Below are 15,231 nucleotides of genomic sequence, written 5' to 3'. Positions count from 1 at the left end.
CGACATATAGGGAAATAACCGAAAATGAAAATGGAAATATTATATTGAAAAGTTATGAGGAATTGAAAGATAAAGGCGTATCCTGGTTGGAATACTTCCAAATTAAGGCAACATTCGAAAAAGATAAAAGAACTAGGGGATTTGAAAATAAGTCAACACGATTTGAAAAAGAAATTCTGAATAGCAACGAAAAATTACTTTCCAAAATGTATAGGCTCTTAGAAGAATCAGAAACAAAACATGAAGTGAAAAACAAAAATATGTGTAAATGGGAACAAGATATTGGATACGAAATAGATTTAGACGATTGGAAGAAATTTTGGAGGAATAGTATAAAGTTTACAGCTTGTTACTCTCTAAGAGAGAACTTTATGAAACTCCACCACAGATGGTACCTGGGACCGGACAGGCTAGCAAAAATGAACAAAAACATGAGTAACAAATGTTGGAGGTGTCAAAGCGCGGTCGGCTCCCTGTTCCATATGTGGTGGACATGCCCAGATGTGCAAAAATACTGGGACATGATACACACGGAAATTCAAAAGCTAATAAAAACATCCTTTTCTAAAAAAGCAGAATCCTACCTTCTGGGCATCCTAAGTAGTGATATACCACATGACAGAACTAATATATTCCTATATGCGACGACAGCCGCCAGAATGTTAATTGCTAAATATTGGAAAGGTACCCTTATACCAACAAAAGGAGAATGGGTAAACAAACTATGTGAATATCTGGAGTTGGCGAAACTCACAGATACAATACGACAAAAACCAAAAAACAGGATCAAAAAACAATGGGAATGTTTAAATGATTATTTAATGAAAACAGACAAGGGGACAAAACATGGCTATGTTTGGAATAACCTTGTAAGGATGAGTAGTGTATATAAACTATAATTGTTAGATAGGTTTAAAGGTAAGATGTTTATTAAAATATATTCGACAGGAGGATGAAAATGTAACAAGAAATACTGTGCTGAAAGCGGTGGAAGCACTATGCCCTTGAGATGACCTTTTTCAAGTGGACCTTTACATAATTTTTCTTCTTTTACTTTCTTTTCCCTCTCCCTTCCCCTTTCCTATTTTTACCCCTCTCTTCTCTTGTTCCTTTTTTTGTGTGTGTGTGTATTTTTTATTTTTTATTTGTTTACTTCCCCCCTTCTATGGCCCTACATCTCCTTTTCTATTCACACTTTATTCCTCCCCCTCTCTTCCCTATTCCTTTTTCCCTTTTTGATACTCCACAATTTCGATATGTAAAAAAATGTACATGAATGTTCTTGGACTGATTCGAAGATGTAGTGTATTGTTTTAACAAATTTTCAAATAAAATCATTTTAAAAATTTTTAAAAAAGGAAGAACTTCCTGACAGTAAGAGCTGTTCGGCAGTGGAATTCGCTACCAAGGAGTGTGGTAGAGTCTCCTTCTTTGGAGGTCTTTAAGCAGAGGCTTGACAGCCATCTGTCAGGAATGCTTTGATGGTGTTTCCTGCTTGGCAGGGGGTTGGACTGGATGGCCCTTGGGGTCTCTTCCAACTCTATGATTCTAGGTGGTACCTCACACCTTCCAGATTATCGAAAATGCATAAGAACATCGCAAATATTTGCTGGAGGTGCGGAGGAAACTATGGAAACCTATTTCGTATGTGGTGGACGTGTGAAAATATTAAGAAATCCTGGGATAAAATTCATGACGAGATCCAAAAAATCTTGGGAAGGAATATTCCAAAAAGACCAGAGATTTTTTTATTAAGTATCACCTTTCAAAAAGACATTCCCACACAATCAAGAGAAATCCTTCTATATTCTTTAGCAGCGGCCCGTATTGTTGTTGCCAAAGGATGGAAAGAAAAAGAAGCTCCAAAACTTATAGATTGGCAAAATAAACTTCAGGAATTTGCCGAAATGGCACAGTTAACAAATAGTTTGAGAGGAAAGGTTAAAGAAGAATTTGTTTTAAAAAATGGGATAGGTACAAGAAATACGTTAAAAAATACAGCGAGAACAAAATTTCTATGATAGCGTTTGAGTAAAAAGGGAAGAAAATTGTCTGGATTTGTAGAAATTGGGATGTTTAAAGCAACATGAGTGTGAAACGATATGTAAATATAGAGAGAGCATTGATTGTACATACAGTATATTCCTTCATATAAGACTACTTTTTAACCCAAGATACATTCAACGATAAAAGAAAAAAAAAAGTATGCTGATGGAGTTAACAGGAAGTCCAAAGATAAAACATTTCTTTTTATTTTATGTATTTGCATACGTAGTTTTTTCTTTTTGGTTTTTTTGTTTTGTTTTTTGTCTTGTTTTTGTGTGTGTGTGTGTGTGTGTCTGATGTAGTTATATAATTTTCTTTTCTTTCCCCCCTCCCTTTCTCCTTTTTGTTGAGAACGGAGGGTTTGAGATATTGTATGGAAAGTGTAAAAAACAATGTATATGTAAAAAATGTATAGGTTTGGTGAAGGAAAAATAAATAAATATTATTATTTTTTAAAAGAGATGATGCTGTTAACTCAGGATGTCATGTGAGTAAACTCTATCTTATTTTAATGCTATTGTGTCGTGTGTTTCTTTTAAGAGGGATGTGTCAGGAAGTATAATATTGTTGTAGAGGTTCTAACAAACCTAACGCTCACGTTTTGCTGCGCACCAAAGGGGAATGTCGCTCTGCCGATATTGGAAGCTCGCTAACACAAGCTTGGATAGGATCTATCTAATAATATATCCTAATCCACATCCCTAACATTCCCACACAAATTACCGGGCCGGGAATTCATCCTTTGACTGACCGCATGGACCCGAGGGGGGGGGATTAGCGCCCCGGGGAGCTGGGCCACTGAGGAGTCTCTCACCCCGTCATTTCCCCCCCTTACATGACATCTGCATGATGTATCTGTGCTGGGTGCATGGTGCTTCCTCAGAGGAGAACTGATAAAAGAGGGGGCATCCCTTTGTTTTGGGGGGGGCGCGAGTCCTGTTGCAACCGTCTTTTGAATCGAGGCCGCCATTCGGATCCTATCTTCCCGGCCGGCGTCTCGGTTTGGCAATCCGAGGGAATTCCCCTTGGCGAAACGGATACATCGTTACACACAAACACACACACACACCCCACACACACACATCCAAGTCCGCAATTCGGAGAAAGCCAGGGAGGAGGGTTGGTGCTAACTCCGAAGGATCCAGAGAGGGTTCGGTTCAGGAAGCGAGCGAGGAGAGGGTTTGTTGGTTTGTCTACACTCTACGGGAAGATTTGGCTCAGCCCGAGCGTCACTCACGGTAGAAGACGTATTCGGCATACGAGGTCCATATCTTGCAGTCCGCCGGCTCAACGGCACAGGTCCCTGTTGAGTTGCTGGCCACCATCTGGAACCCAGCGCCGGCTAGCCGGTCAAAGGCTTCCTCCAGGAAGGTGAACTTGAGGTAGTAGCGGGACGTGTAGCGCCCCGGCGCTCGGTCGGGGTCCCGGCTCTCATTCAGCGCCTCGCCAAATACCTCCCTGGCCAATGCCGTCTTGCCGCAGACCGTGATCCTCGCCACCCGGCGGAATTTGGCATTTGCCTGGCCGGCCCGGCCCAGGGCATACGAGCCCCGGCAGGCGATTGTGATGAAGCCGGATATCCGTGTGCTTTGTCCGCCGGGTGAGATTCCCGGGGCGTCGGGCCCGGGGGAAAGATCCTCGGAGTCACTTTGGCCCTCCTTGTCTGAGTCCTGCCGGCCGGCTTCGGGCGCCAACGTCCGGGCCAGCTCCGGGAGTTGGAAGTACTCGGCTTCGCGCCGCAACCGGCCTCTCTCCGGGAAGTTTTCCGGTAGCACGAGGCAGCGGTCTCTCATGTAGTCGAGGATGTAGCGGAAGAGGAAACCGTCTCGGTCGACGAAGACGCGGTTCTTGCTGTCACGGGCCAAGGGCTGGCTGCCGTTGGGGGCGAACATCTCCCAGAGCAACGAGTCGGGGACGCTCAGCAGGGTGCTGTGGCGAGTCAGGTAGACTTGACCGCCGACGTTAAGCTCCACGATCTCTGGGAAGGCCGGGCCGGGCTGGGGGCTGCCACTCCCAGGGTCCGCCAAGGCCATCTCCTATCCGCCTGAAAAAGAACCACACAGAGAAGAGACGTTAGGGCGGCCGGATGCTGTGACCCGGAGGCTGTTTGAATGAACAAATTAATATTTGCGCCAGTGCCGGATTTATGTATAAGCTCAACAAGCTCTAGCTTAGGGCCCCACTCTCTTGGGGGGTCCCTGGAAAAAATAATTAAAGGAAAAACAACAACTGGATGCACATTTCCAAAATAAAAGATAAGAAAAACAAATAAGAGTATTGTAATTTAGATCACGTTTGTGTACTGTTTGTATACACAGTATACAAGGAATCGTGATAAAATTATACAGGTGAATGGGTATTGTGTAGACGCATTAATTAGTCCTGTTTAATAATTTTTTGATGGACTTGATGCTTTTGAATTATGGTGCTGGAGGAGACTCTTGAGAGTCCCATGGATTGCAAGAAGATCAAATCTATCCATTCTGAAGGAAATCAGCCCTGAGTGCTCACTGGAAGGACAGATCCTGAAGCTGAGGCTACAATACTTTGGCCACCTCATGAGAAGAGAAGAATCCTTGGAAAAGACCCTGATGTTGGGAAAGATGGAGGGCACAAGGAGAAGGGGACGGCAGAGGACGAGATGGTTGGACAGTGTTCTCGAAGCTACGAACAGGAGTTTGACCAAACTGCGGGAGGCAGTGCAAGACAGGAGTGCCTGGCGTGCTATGGTCCATGGGGTCACGAAGAGTCGGACACGACTAAACGACTCAACAACAACAAATAATTTTTCGATGGACAGGCATGTATAGTATTGGCATTATTTATGAATGGGGCATATTACTTGAAATACTGTCTTTTACACTCACTTAAGTGTCACAGGGCACAAAGGTCTGCTGTCCCAATGGACTACTATGGTTAAATTGATATTATATAATAATAATAATAATAATAATAATTTATTTATACCCCACCCATTTGGCTGGGTTTTCCCAGCCACTCTGGGTGGCTTCCAACAGAAAAATAAAACACAGTAATCTATTAAGCATTAAAAGCTTCCCTGTTTTCCTCGTTGACATCTGTTGGAAGGGCATTCCACAGGGCAGGCGCCACCACCGAGAAGGCCCTCTGCCTAGTTCCCTGCAACTTGGCTTCTCGCGAGGGAACCGCCAGAAGGCCCTCGGCGCTGGACCTCAGTGTCCGGGCAGAACGATGGAGGTGGAGACGCTCCTTCAGGTATACTGGACTGAGGCCATTTAGGGCTTTAAAGGTCAGCACCAACACTTTGAATTGTGCTCGGAAACGTACTGGGAGCCAATATATAAAAAAATGCCATCAAACCTCCCTCTGCTTGTCAATATTAGGAGGATGCCAGCAAGCCTGAACCTTTCTGTAAAAAGAGGATTTTATTATTCCTATTTATTTATTATTCCAGCGCGTTCTGGAAACCTTCTGGCGGTTCACTCACTGCGAGAAGCCAAGTTACAGGGATGCAGGCAGACGGCCTTCTCGGTAGTGGCGCCCACCCTGTGTGGAACACCCTCCCACTAGATATAAAAGGGGGAAAAACAACTACCAGACTTTTAGGAGACATGTGAAGGCAGCCCTGTTTAGGGGAACTTTTAATATCTGAAGGACTATTGTATTTTGGTGTTTTGTTGGAAACCGCTCAGAGTGGCTGGGAAAACCCAGCCAGATGGGCGGGGTATAAATAAACAATTATTACTGTTGTTGTTGTTGTTTAGTCGTGTCCGACTCTTCGTGACCCCATGGACCAGAGCACACCAGGCACTCCTGTCTTCCACTGCCTCCCGCAGTTTGGTCAAACTCATGTTTGTAGCTTCGAAAACACTGTCCAGCCATCTCGTCCTCTGTCGTCCCCTTCTCCTAGTGCCCTCAATCTTTCCCAACATCAGGGTCTTTTCCAGGGAGTCTTCTCTTCTCAGGAGGTGGCCAAAGTATTGGAGCCTCAGCTTCAGGATCTGTCCTTCCAGTGAGCACTCAGGGCTGATTTCCTTCAGAATGGAGAGGTTTGATCTTCTTGCAGTCCATGGGACTCTCAAGAGTCTCCTCCAGCACCATAATTCAAAAGCATCAATTCTTCGGCAATCAGCCTTCTTCATGGTCCAGCTCTCACTTTCATAAATCACTACTGGGAAAACCATAGCTTCAACTATACGGACCTTTGTAGGCAAGGTGATATCTCTGTTTTTTAAGATGTTGTCTAGGTTTGTCATCACTTTTCTCCCAAGAAGCAGGCGTCTTTTAATTTCCTGACTGCTGTCACCATCTGCAGTGATCAAGGAGCCCAAGAAAGTAAAATCTCTCACTGCCTCTATTTCTTCCCCTTCTATTTGCCAGGAGGTGATGGGACCAGTGGCCATGATCTTGGCTTTTGAATTATTATTACTCCAAATAGGAAACTGCCTTGTATTAACTACAATTGCATGGTACAGTTTAAAACACTTAATTCTATATCAATAAAGATATTTATCATTATGAATCGTTTGCATCATAGATCATCTATTATTCTTTCACATAGCAGTCTTTGTAAATGGTGTTTCTAAAGGAGCGTTTGCTATTGCCCAATGCCAATGGGCTTGCATTATTAAGTTCATGAATAAAAATAATTCAGCACGCGCGGATTGAAACGCCCTGCCGTCCACCTTGAGCCTGCCTGCAAAAGAGCCACGTGTCCCGTCCTCACGTGTGTGATCTGCCTAGAACCGAGTCTCCCCGGGGGAGGGGATTTTGCGCCGCGTCCCACGCGGCTCCCTCCCCCCGTCGGATCGCTTGTTTCCTCGCGCAGGGCGCCGCCGCACCCATCGGAACGCCCTGACGCGCGCACAGACTCCGGGAAGGCGAAGCCCCCCCCCACTCCGAATTCTCGACTTTCGGATCCTGCGGCGTCCGACTGCGCCAAAACGCGCGCCCGTTCCCACCTGGCCGGCAGCTGGTCCTCTCCAAAGCGAACGCGCCCAAGGAACCGCTGCCGGTGCTCATCCCTCCGCGTCGTGCCCCCCCCCCCGCGAGAGCCGTTCCCCCCCGCTTTGGGTTCACTTGCCCCAACGCCCCCGCCCCCACCATGCAAATTCCTTTCGGATGCGCCAAACGCGCGCCCGGGGTTCCCACCTTTCCAGCCGGTCCTCCTCTCCAAAAGCGAGCGCGCCCACGCGGCAGCCAAGGAACCGCCGCCGATGCTCATCCCTCTTCGTGCCCCCCCCCGGCGGGAGCCGTTCCCCCAGCTTTGGGCCCCAACGCCCCCCCCCAAGCAACTTCGAATTCTATCCTTTCGGATGCGCCAAACGCGCGTCCGGGGTTCCCACCTTTCCAGCCGGTCCTCCTCTCCAAAAGCGAGCGCGCCCACGCGGCAGCCTAGGAATCGCAGCCGCCGCTGCTGCTCATCCCTCCTTACCCCCCCCCCCACGGGAGCGGCTCCCCCCCCCCGCCGAGCCGGGCTCATCCAGAATAGGGAGGCAGGAGGGATGGAGAATTGCGCCGTGCGCCTCCGCGAGAAGGGCGCAGAGGTGGCGAGCGGCCTGCAACGTCCGCGCTGCCGCTGCGCGCTCGCCTCCGCAATCCCGGCGCGCCTCCGCTGGCCCCCAGCCCGGCTTGGCCCCGTTTTGATCCGCTGTAAGCCTCGGCAGCCCCCCTTGCCCCCCCCCTCTGCTCGCTGAAGGCGTGCGCAGAGGCGGAAGCGGCATTATCCGAGCAGTCGCCTCGGGTGCCCAGAGAGGGCAACCGAGCGCTCGCTTTTCTCCGCGCGAACTGGAGCTAGGACTAGGGGTTCCGGATAGGCGTTTGGGATAGGGATGGGGGATAGGGGGATAGGGGTTTGGAATAGGAAGGGGTTCGAAATTGAAAGGGGGTCAAAATTGGGAAAGGAGTACGACAAGGTTGTCTATTGTCTCCCTGCTTATTTAACTTATATGCAGAATTCATCATGCGAAAGGCTGGACTGGATGAATCCCAAAATGGAATTAAGATTATATATTGTCTCCCTGCTTATTTAATTTATATGCAGAATTCATCATGCGAAAGGCTAGATTGGATGAATCCCAAAATGGAATTAAGATTATATATTGTCTCCCTGCTTATTTAACTTATATGCAGGATTCATCATGCGAAAGGCTGGACTGGATGAATCCCAAGACGGAATTAAGATTGCCGGAAGAAATATCAACAACCTCAGATATGCAGATGACACAACCTTGATGGCAGAAAGTGATGAGGAATTAAAGAACCTTTTAATGAGGGTGAAAGAGGAGAGCGCAAAATATGGTCTGAAGCTCAACATCAAAAAAACCAAGATCATGGCCACTGGTCCCATCACCTCCTATATATATGGTTCGTCCTCTGGATCGTAACAAGAAAAATTATTTTTTAAGGGGGGGGGGGGGGAGAAGCCACACTCCTTAGGATTACCTATCCAGGAACATATCCTGCCATGGAGATCAATCTCCTGCACTGTGTCGCTGCAATTCTCCTTGCGCTTTGCGGGTTCCCGGTCCTCAGAAAAATGTCCCGGGTGCGAATCAGCAAGGGCCTGATCCGCCGCCTGGACCACCTAGTGATGATTGTCTGGAGTGTCGAGGAGACGGCCAGATTGTTTTCTGCTGCTCCAGAGAAGCGGACACGGAGCAATGGATTCAAACTTCAAGAAAGAAGATTCCACCTAAACATTAGTGTTAGGGAATTTTACGGGGGGGGGGCAACCAAACGAGGATTAGTTTGGACCCCAAAGTGGACCCCAAGATGACCCCGCCAGGCTAGGCCACATCCCCACAGGCACACCACAAGCAAACCCACAACCCATGGGAATGAGCCCTGTCAAAATAAAGGCTTCTCTCCATTCCCGCTTCTCCCTCTCCCCTGTATAACCCTTTCTATATGATAGTAACACTGTCACAAACCCATGAATGAAACCAAGTTATGAGTGTAGCGAAAATTATGAATGAAACCCTCTTCTCCTGTCCGCTGCGTCTTGGCCAATCAGATGATTGCAATCTCTCTGCAGAGCCTAGCTCAGCTAGCTCTGCACGCTTGAGTAAGCCTCTGACAAGGCGATGACAGGAGAACAATCACTGACAGTTCTTCGAACCTTCGGAAGCTGGTAATCCAATTAGAACTTGCTACAATGTATCCAAGCTACCCAGGCAATGAACGAGACAGCAAGTCCAGATAGGGGAACTCAAGAATCTTTATTAAATCATATAAAATCACTGCAAACATGGATTCCTTCGGAACCAACGATATTTTGATACAGACACCAAGGCCTTTCCAAGACCCCAGGCTCCGACATAATCCCCGAAGCGCGGAGTCACGTACACAGGAAAATGTCCCCTCCACCTTGTACACAAACCCATCAGGTATAATCCCTGAATATCCTTCCCTTCAGGGTTCCTTTGTTACCTCCTGTCTGTGCATATCTGGAACATCCACCAATACTCATCTTCCTGGAGATTTCAATGCCTGGGCCATCGAGTAACCCATCAAGGGGTCGTCTGTCAACCCCTTGGCCATAAAACTTGTTTACCCATATGGAAATGTGTTCTGTACCTTCCCCTTTCGTGACGTGTCCATGATGTATCAATGATGTATGTATGACACTTTCTGCAGTGTTCTATGGGAAATGTTGAGAACCTTTAAAAGTTGTTGTAACCTTTTGTTCGGGGTTCATTCTCTGCATTGAACCTGCTGCGCAGCAATAAACCTTGGTGTTTTTGCTTCTACCTCTGGCTGGCCTCCTTCCTTTGCTGTCCGCAATCACCGCAGGCCCTCGCCTGACGTGCTGGGTGTCCGGCTGCTTTGCACCCAGATTTTGCCCTAACATTTGGCGCCCGAACAGGGACCTGCGGTTCTCCCGAGTTGCTGACCGGGGGCCCTGAGGTCTTCAAGCCGGCATCAGGCACCTTTTGCCTGTGGGGATCTTCCGGACCTCCAGCCACCAACCGGGCGGTAATCTACAGGTCCCCGAAGGACCCAGCCAGGGAGCAAAACCAGGGACCGGCCGGACAACCTCATCGATCCCGGGATCTTCTCAGGAGGAGGTGTGTGAGTATAAGGTTAAATCCAGTGCACTGGTGGGAAGCGGGTGGTATCTCCTGGCAACTGAATTCTCTGCCCTCTTACCTATCTTACCTTCTGCCTTTCTCTTCGGACCGAGTGCCGCGCTCGACTCGAACGGGAGTCCTGAGCTCTATCCCTGTTTCCTCGAACCCCCCTCAGCTGGTCAGCCGCCCCGCTGGAGCGCGATCTCCAGTGAAAGCAAGGGACCAGGTGAGAGTGGGGGACTCTGACCAGCCGCACCGTTGGGGCACGATCTCCAGCGAAAGCAAGGGGCCAGAGCTCTTTTTCCACCCTCCAACCACCTGGTTGGAGCCTTCCTGCACTGTCTCTACCCCAGCCGCACCAGTCGAGTCACGTAACACGCGTGTCGTGCGTGAACTCGCTTCTGAAAGCAAGGGGGGTATTCCGGATCGCAAACTCTATCCTGAGAGCACCCGATCTGGCACCGCGTCTCGCGGGCGTTCAGTAGGACTCTCTTCTTTCTTCAGATTGTAGAGATAGGTAGGAGGTTGCCAGGAGGAAAGAGCCTAGCGGAAGCCTAGGGGGACACGGCAGAGTGGGAAGGAAAACCCGCAGGAGTTTTGGGAAAAGTATAACTTGATAGGATAGATTGTTTCCTGTTAAAAAATCTAGACGTTAGAGTGACCCAGCCCTTACCCTTTATCCGTCCTCCTTTCTTTCACCAGAAAATCCTTTAAAATGGGCGCTTGTGCTTCGAAGCCAGAGCGGACTCCCTCTGGGAAGAAGGCTTCGAGGACGCCTTCTCTATCCCAGCGGGACCCCGACTCTCCCCTTGAATTCGTGCTAGCCCGCTGGAGTCAACTTCCAGGACATGCAACCCTTTCAAAGCGAAAATTGGAAGACCTCTGTCAGGCTTCCTGGCCAAAGTTAACTACGACTACAAGACCTGAACTCCGCTGGCCACCGGAGGGATCCTTTAACGTGGATCGAATTAAGATTTTAAAGAAGCACTTAAGGGAAGAAAAGCCCCGGCAGCTGCAATATTTAAGTCTCTTTGAAGCCGCCGAGAGAACGGTCCCGGATTGCTCAGGACGAGGAAATCCGAGACACCTAGCGGTCTTGAAATCCAAAGCCCGCCGACCTAGGTCCCAAAGGAACCTGCCGCCACCCCCTCCTTATGAGGACCCGGCAGATGACAGCGACTCCTTCGATCAGTCCCTTCTGCCCTTTTACTACCCAACGGCCACCTCAGAAGATACTAGCAGTGAGGGTGAAATTGATGATGGAATGAGTGGCAGCGAAGGGCAAGGAAGAACAGCCAGGGCTTCGACCTTGGCGCAAAGGGAGAAGACTAAGAAAGAGTTAAAGGCAAAGTCCAAGCTAACGTCAGTAAATGATGGGGCCGGTCCTAGCAGCCAAGGGGACGCACAGATGCCCCTACGAGGGTTACCCATCCCTCCTTCCGCCCCTGACGGTCCACCTAGGATGGTGTACGCTCACCGACCATTTGCCACCACTGATCTTGTTACCTGGTCTAATTTAATGCCTTCCCTGAGAGATGACCCCGATAAATGCCACCGGCAAGTCAGCGCCATCTTCTCTTCATATAACCCTACCTGGGCAGATGTTCAGGTACTCCTGAACTCCCTCTTTAACGAGGCTGAGAAGGCGGACATCTTAGCCAAGGCAGGTGAAGCCTTGAATCTCCCTGACTTTCAACCTAACCGACCCGGAGGCGTCGCACCTCTCACAGCCACCGTGCTGCGAAATGACCCCTCATGGAATTATAACAATCCAGATCATACCTGGTGTTTAGAGGTTTTCACCAGGGCAATCCTAGAAGGGATCCGGGCGGCCGGGAAACGGGTAGTCAATTGGACCAAGGTCCAAGCGGTCCAGCAAGGACAAAACGAACACCCCTCCGACTATTTCAGTAGACTAACAACTGCGATAAAAACATGGGGTGGAATAAACCCAGAAAGTCCCGAGCATGAAATTATAGTTAAAGGATTCTTCAAGGACCAGGCCACCCCAGACATAAGGAAGGCCCTGAACCTCCAGATAGGATATGATGGAAAGCCCATTGGCGAAATTCTGTCCATTGCAAAGACCATTTTCAACTCACGAGATGAGAAAACCAAGCGAGAAGGGTCAGCTGAGGAGGAGAAGGTGTTGGCCCTCAACATGGAACCTAGGGGGTTCCGGGGAAGAGGCATGGTCCGGGGAAGAGGTAGAGGAGGCGCACCACCAGTAATTCCCAGACCGTGGGGACCCAACACAGGGGGGTGCTACAATTGCGGGGAAGAAAGCCACATCAAAAAGTTCTGTCCGTACCTCTCTGACTCGGGTTACTACCCGTCACAAGTTCCCTACGGAAACCCCCCTACCGGCACCTTCCCACACCAACCGGCACCCAGACCTATGGCCTCAGGACAGCGGTACCCCCCTAATTCTGGGAACCGACAAAACGTTCAGGCCACCAACCCCCGGCCCCTCTCAGAGTATCAGACTCAGGCTCCACAGTATGGAAGCTCGTACCAGCCTAATCCAGCTCCTTCAACCCAATCCTTGCTACCCGGAGGACAGAATTATTGACAATCAGCCGGGTATCCCACTCAAGCCTCCGCACTTTGCCCGGTCCTCGCCTTATCACCTGAGGACCCAGTCTGTACCCTTAATATAGACGGACAATCCTATGATTGCCTGCTGGACACGGGAGCCACCTTTTCTACCTTGTCGGACAGTCACCTCAAACCGGGAAGGGAAACTCGCAAAGTGTTTGGATTAGATGGGATACCCCGAACCTGTCCCCTTTCTGAGCCAGCTAAAGTAAGGTTGGGACCCCTGCTGGCAGAACATACCTTCCTTTTGACTAACAGCCCGGTGAACATGTTAGGCAGGGACCTTCTCTGCAAGTTGAGAGCTACCATTCAGTGTAATAAGGAAGGGATTTATCTACACCTCCCTGAAGAGTCCCTCCTAGCCTTCCAAGGCATCGTGGAGGAGGCAAAAATGGGCCACCAATTCCCGGACTTACCCCTTGAACTCGAGCTAGAAATGCCCCCTTGGCTCTGGGGCACCGAATCTACCTCGGTCGGACTCCTAAAGTCAGCTACACCTGTCAGAATTACCTACCGCACTGACGTACCCTTCCCCTGCACAAAGCAATACCCGCTCCCTAAAGAGGCTATAGACGGCCTCACGCCAATGATACAGGACTTTCTAGACCAAGGAATACTGGTGCACACCGCCTCCCCTTGTAACACCCCGGTACTCCCAATCAAAAAACCGGGAGGGGAAGGCGCACCTGTCCGTTATCGCTTTGTTCAGGACCTCCGCTTGGTGAACCAGTTCGTGATCCCTCGCCACCCCGTCGTAGGCAACCCGAACTCGCTCCTAAACGCCATCCCGCCCGACACGACCTGGTATAGTGCAGCGGATTTGTGCTCAGCCTTTTTTTAGCATCCCGGTGGCCCCAGAAAGTCAGTTCTTATTTGCGTTTACATGGGGACCGGGTCAACTAACCTGGACTCGGCTACCCCAGGGATATGTTGAATCACCCGCAATCTTCTCTGCGGTCCTCCACCAAGATCTGCAGGATGTGAACCTTCCTGGGGGATCCACCTATCTCTTATACGTAGATGATATTTTATTGTGTTCTACTAGTGAGGAAGCATGCAGATTGGACACCAAGTACCTGCTCATGGAATTGGCACATAAGGGACACAAGGTGTCACCTAAGAAATTGCAATTCTGCAAACAAGAGGTGAAATACCTAGGCCACATCCTGGGGGTTGGCACTAGAAGCCTAGCTACTGACAGGATTGAGGCAGTCACAAAGATCCCATTACCTCAAACGAAAAGACAGCTCAGGGGGTTCCTAGGGATGGCTGGATTTTGCCGATCATGGATAGCGGGTTACGCTGAACTCACCAAGCCCCTGACAGCTATGACCCGACAGGACCACCCCGATAAACTCCAATGGAATGAGGAAGCCTATGCCTCCTTTGAGCAAATAAAACGGGAACTCCGCTCAGCTCCCGCCTTGGGACTCCCAGACTACCGTATCCCTTTCAATCTCTATGTCCACGAACAAATGGGAGTTGCATCAGGGGTCCTCACACAACCCTTTCGTGATAGGGAAAGACCAGTAGCCTACTACAGTCTTCAGCTGGATAACACAGCTAAGGGAACTGTCAACTGTCTCCGTGCTATAGCTGCAACAGCCGCACTCCTTGAGAAAGCTCAGGAAACTGTATTAGGACATGAAATCACCATACATGTTCCGCACGCGGTGTCCATTCTCCTAACAATGAAGGGTTCGCACCACTTCTCAAACTCGCGACTAAACCGCTATGAGGCCTTACTTCTGACCCCTTCGAATGTAACTATCAAACGAGTTACCTCCCTCAATCCTGCCACCCTCTTACCACTACCAGATGATGGCACCCCACACCATGATTGCGCCCAGATAGTCCGTCAGGCAGAGAAACCCCGAGAAGATTTAGATCATCTTCCCCTGCCAAATCCGGACTTAATTCTGTATACCGATGGCAGCTCCAAAATTGTAGACGGGGAAAGGAAGTCGGGGTATGCAGTGGTCACGGATTTTGAAATAATAGAAGCCAATCCAATAAGTCCGCAGTATAGTGCCCAAGCGGCTGAACTTGTAGCCCTCATCAGGGCCTGTGAAATTAGTGAAGGCAAACGGGCCACCATCTACACAGACAGCAAGTATTGCTTCGGATTGGTGCACACCACGGGGCAAATCTGGCTCCAAAGGGGCTTCTTGACAGCGGCGGGTTCCCAAATATCGCACGCTGCCCTGGTAGAGAGGCTCCTGAATGCTATCCACCTACCCGAGGCAATAGCTGTTGTTCACTGCAAAGCGCACACGAGAGGGAGGGATCCCATCTCCAAAGGGAATAGCCGGGCGGATAGAGCGGCCCAAATGGCTGCACTCCAACCTCCCTCAGAGGGAATGGACTTTCAGTGCATCCAACTCCCAGCTGATTTAAACCTGAAAGATATCTATCAGGCCATAACGGATGAAGAACTGGCAAAGTGGATCTCTATCGGTGCGTCCGAAATCGAAGGGATTTGGACTTTGCCGGATGGTAGAATAGTTCTACCCAAGGCTTGGACGCCTAAGTTCGC

At 49.4% G+C, this 15,231-nt stretch overlaps 1 protein-coding gene across 1 annotated transcript; it reads right to left on the bottom strand.

Moving 5' to 3' along the window:
* Positions 1 to 3,275: 3,275 nt before the first annotated feature.
* Positions 3,276 to 4,079, bottom strand: LOC118078954 (BTB/POZ domain-containing protein KCTD12-like). The gene has a single exon (XM_035102964.1). The coding sequence runs from the start codon at positions 4,077 to 4,079 to the stop codon at positions 3,276 to 3,278; it is 804 nt and encodes a 267-aa protein (XP_034958855.1).
* Between the last annotated feature and the right edge of the window lie 11,152 nt (positions 4,080 to 15,231).

This window comes from Zootoca vivipara, chromosome W, assembly GCF_963506605.1.
Source record: "Zootoca vivipara chromosome W, rZooViv1.1, whole genome shotgun sequence".
Lineage (NCBI taxonomy): Eukaryota > Metazoa > Chordata > Lepidosauria > Squamata > Lacertidae > Zootoca > Zootoca vivipara.
Note: the sequence above shows the minus strand (reverse complement) of the source record. Positions and strands in the feature narration are given on the sequence as shown.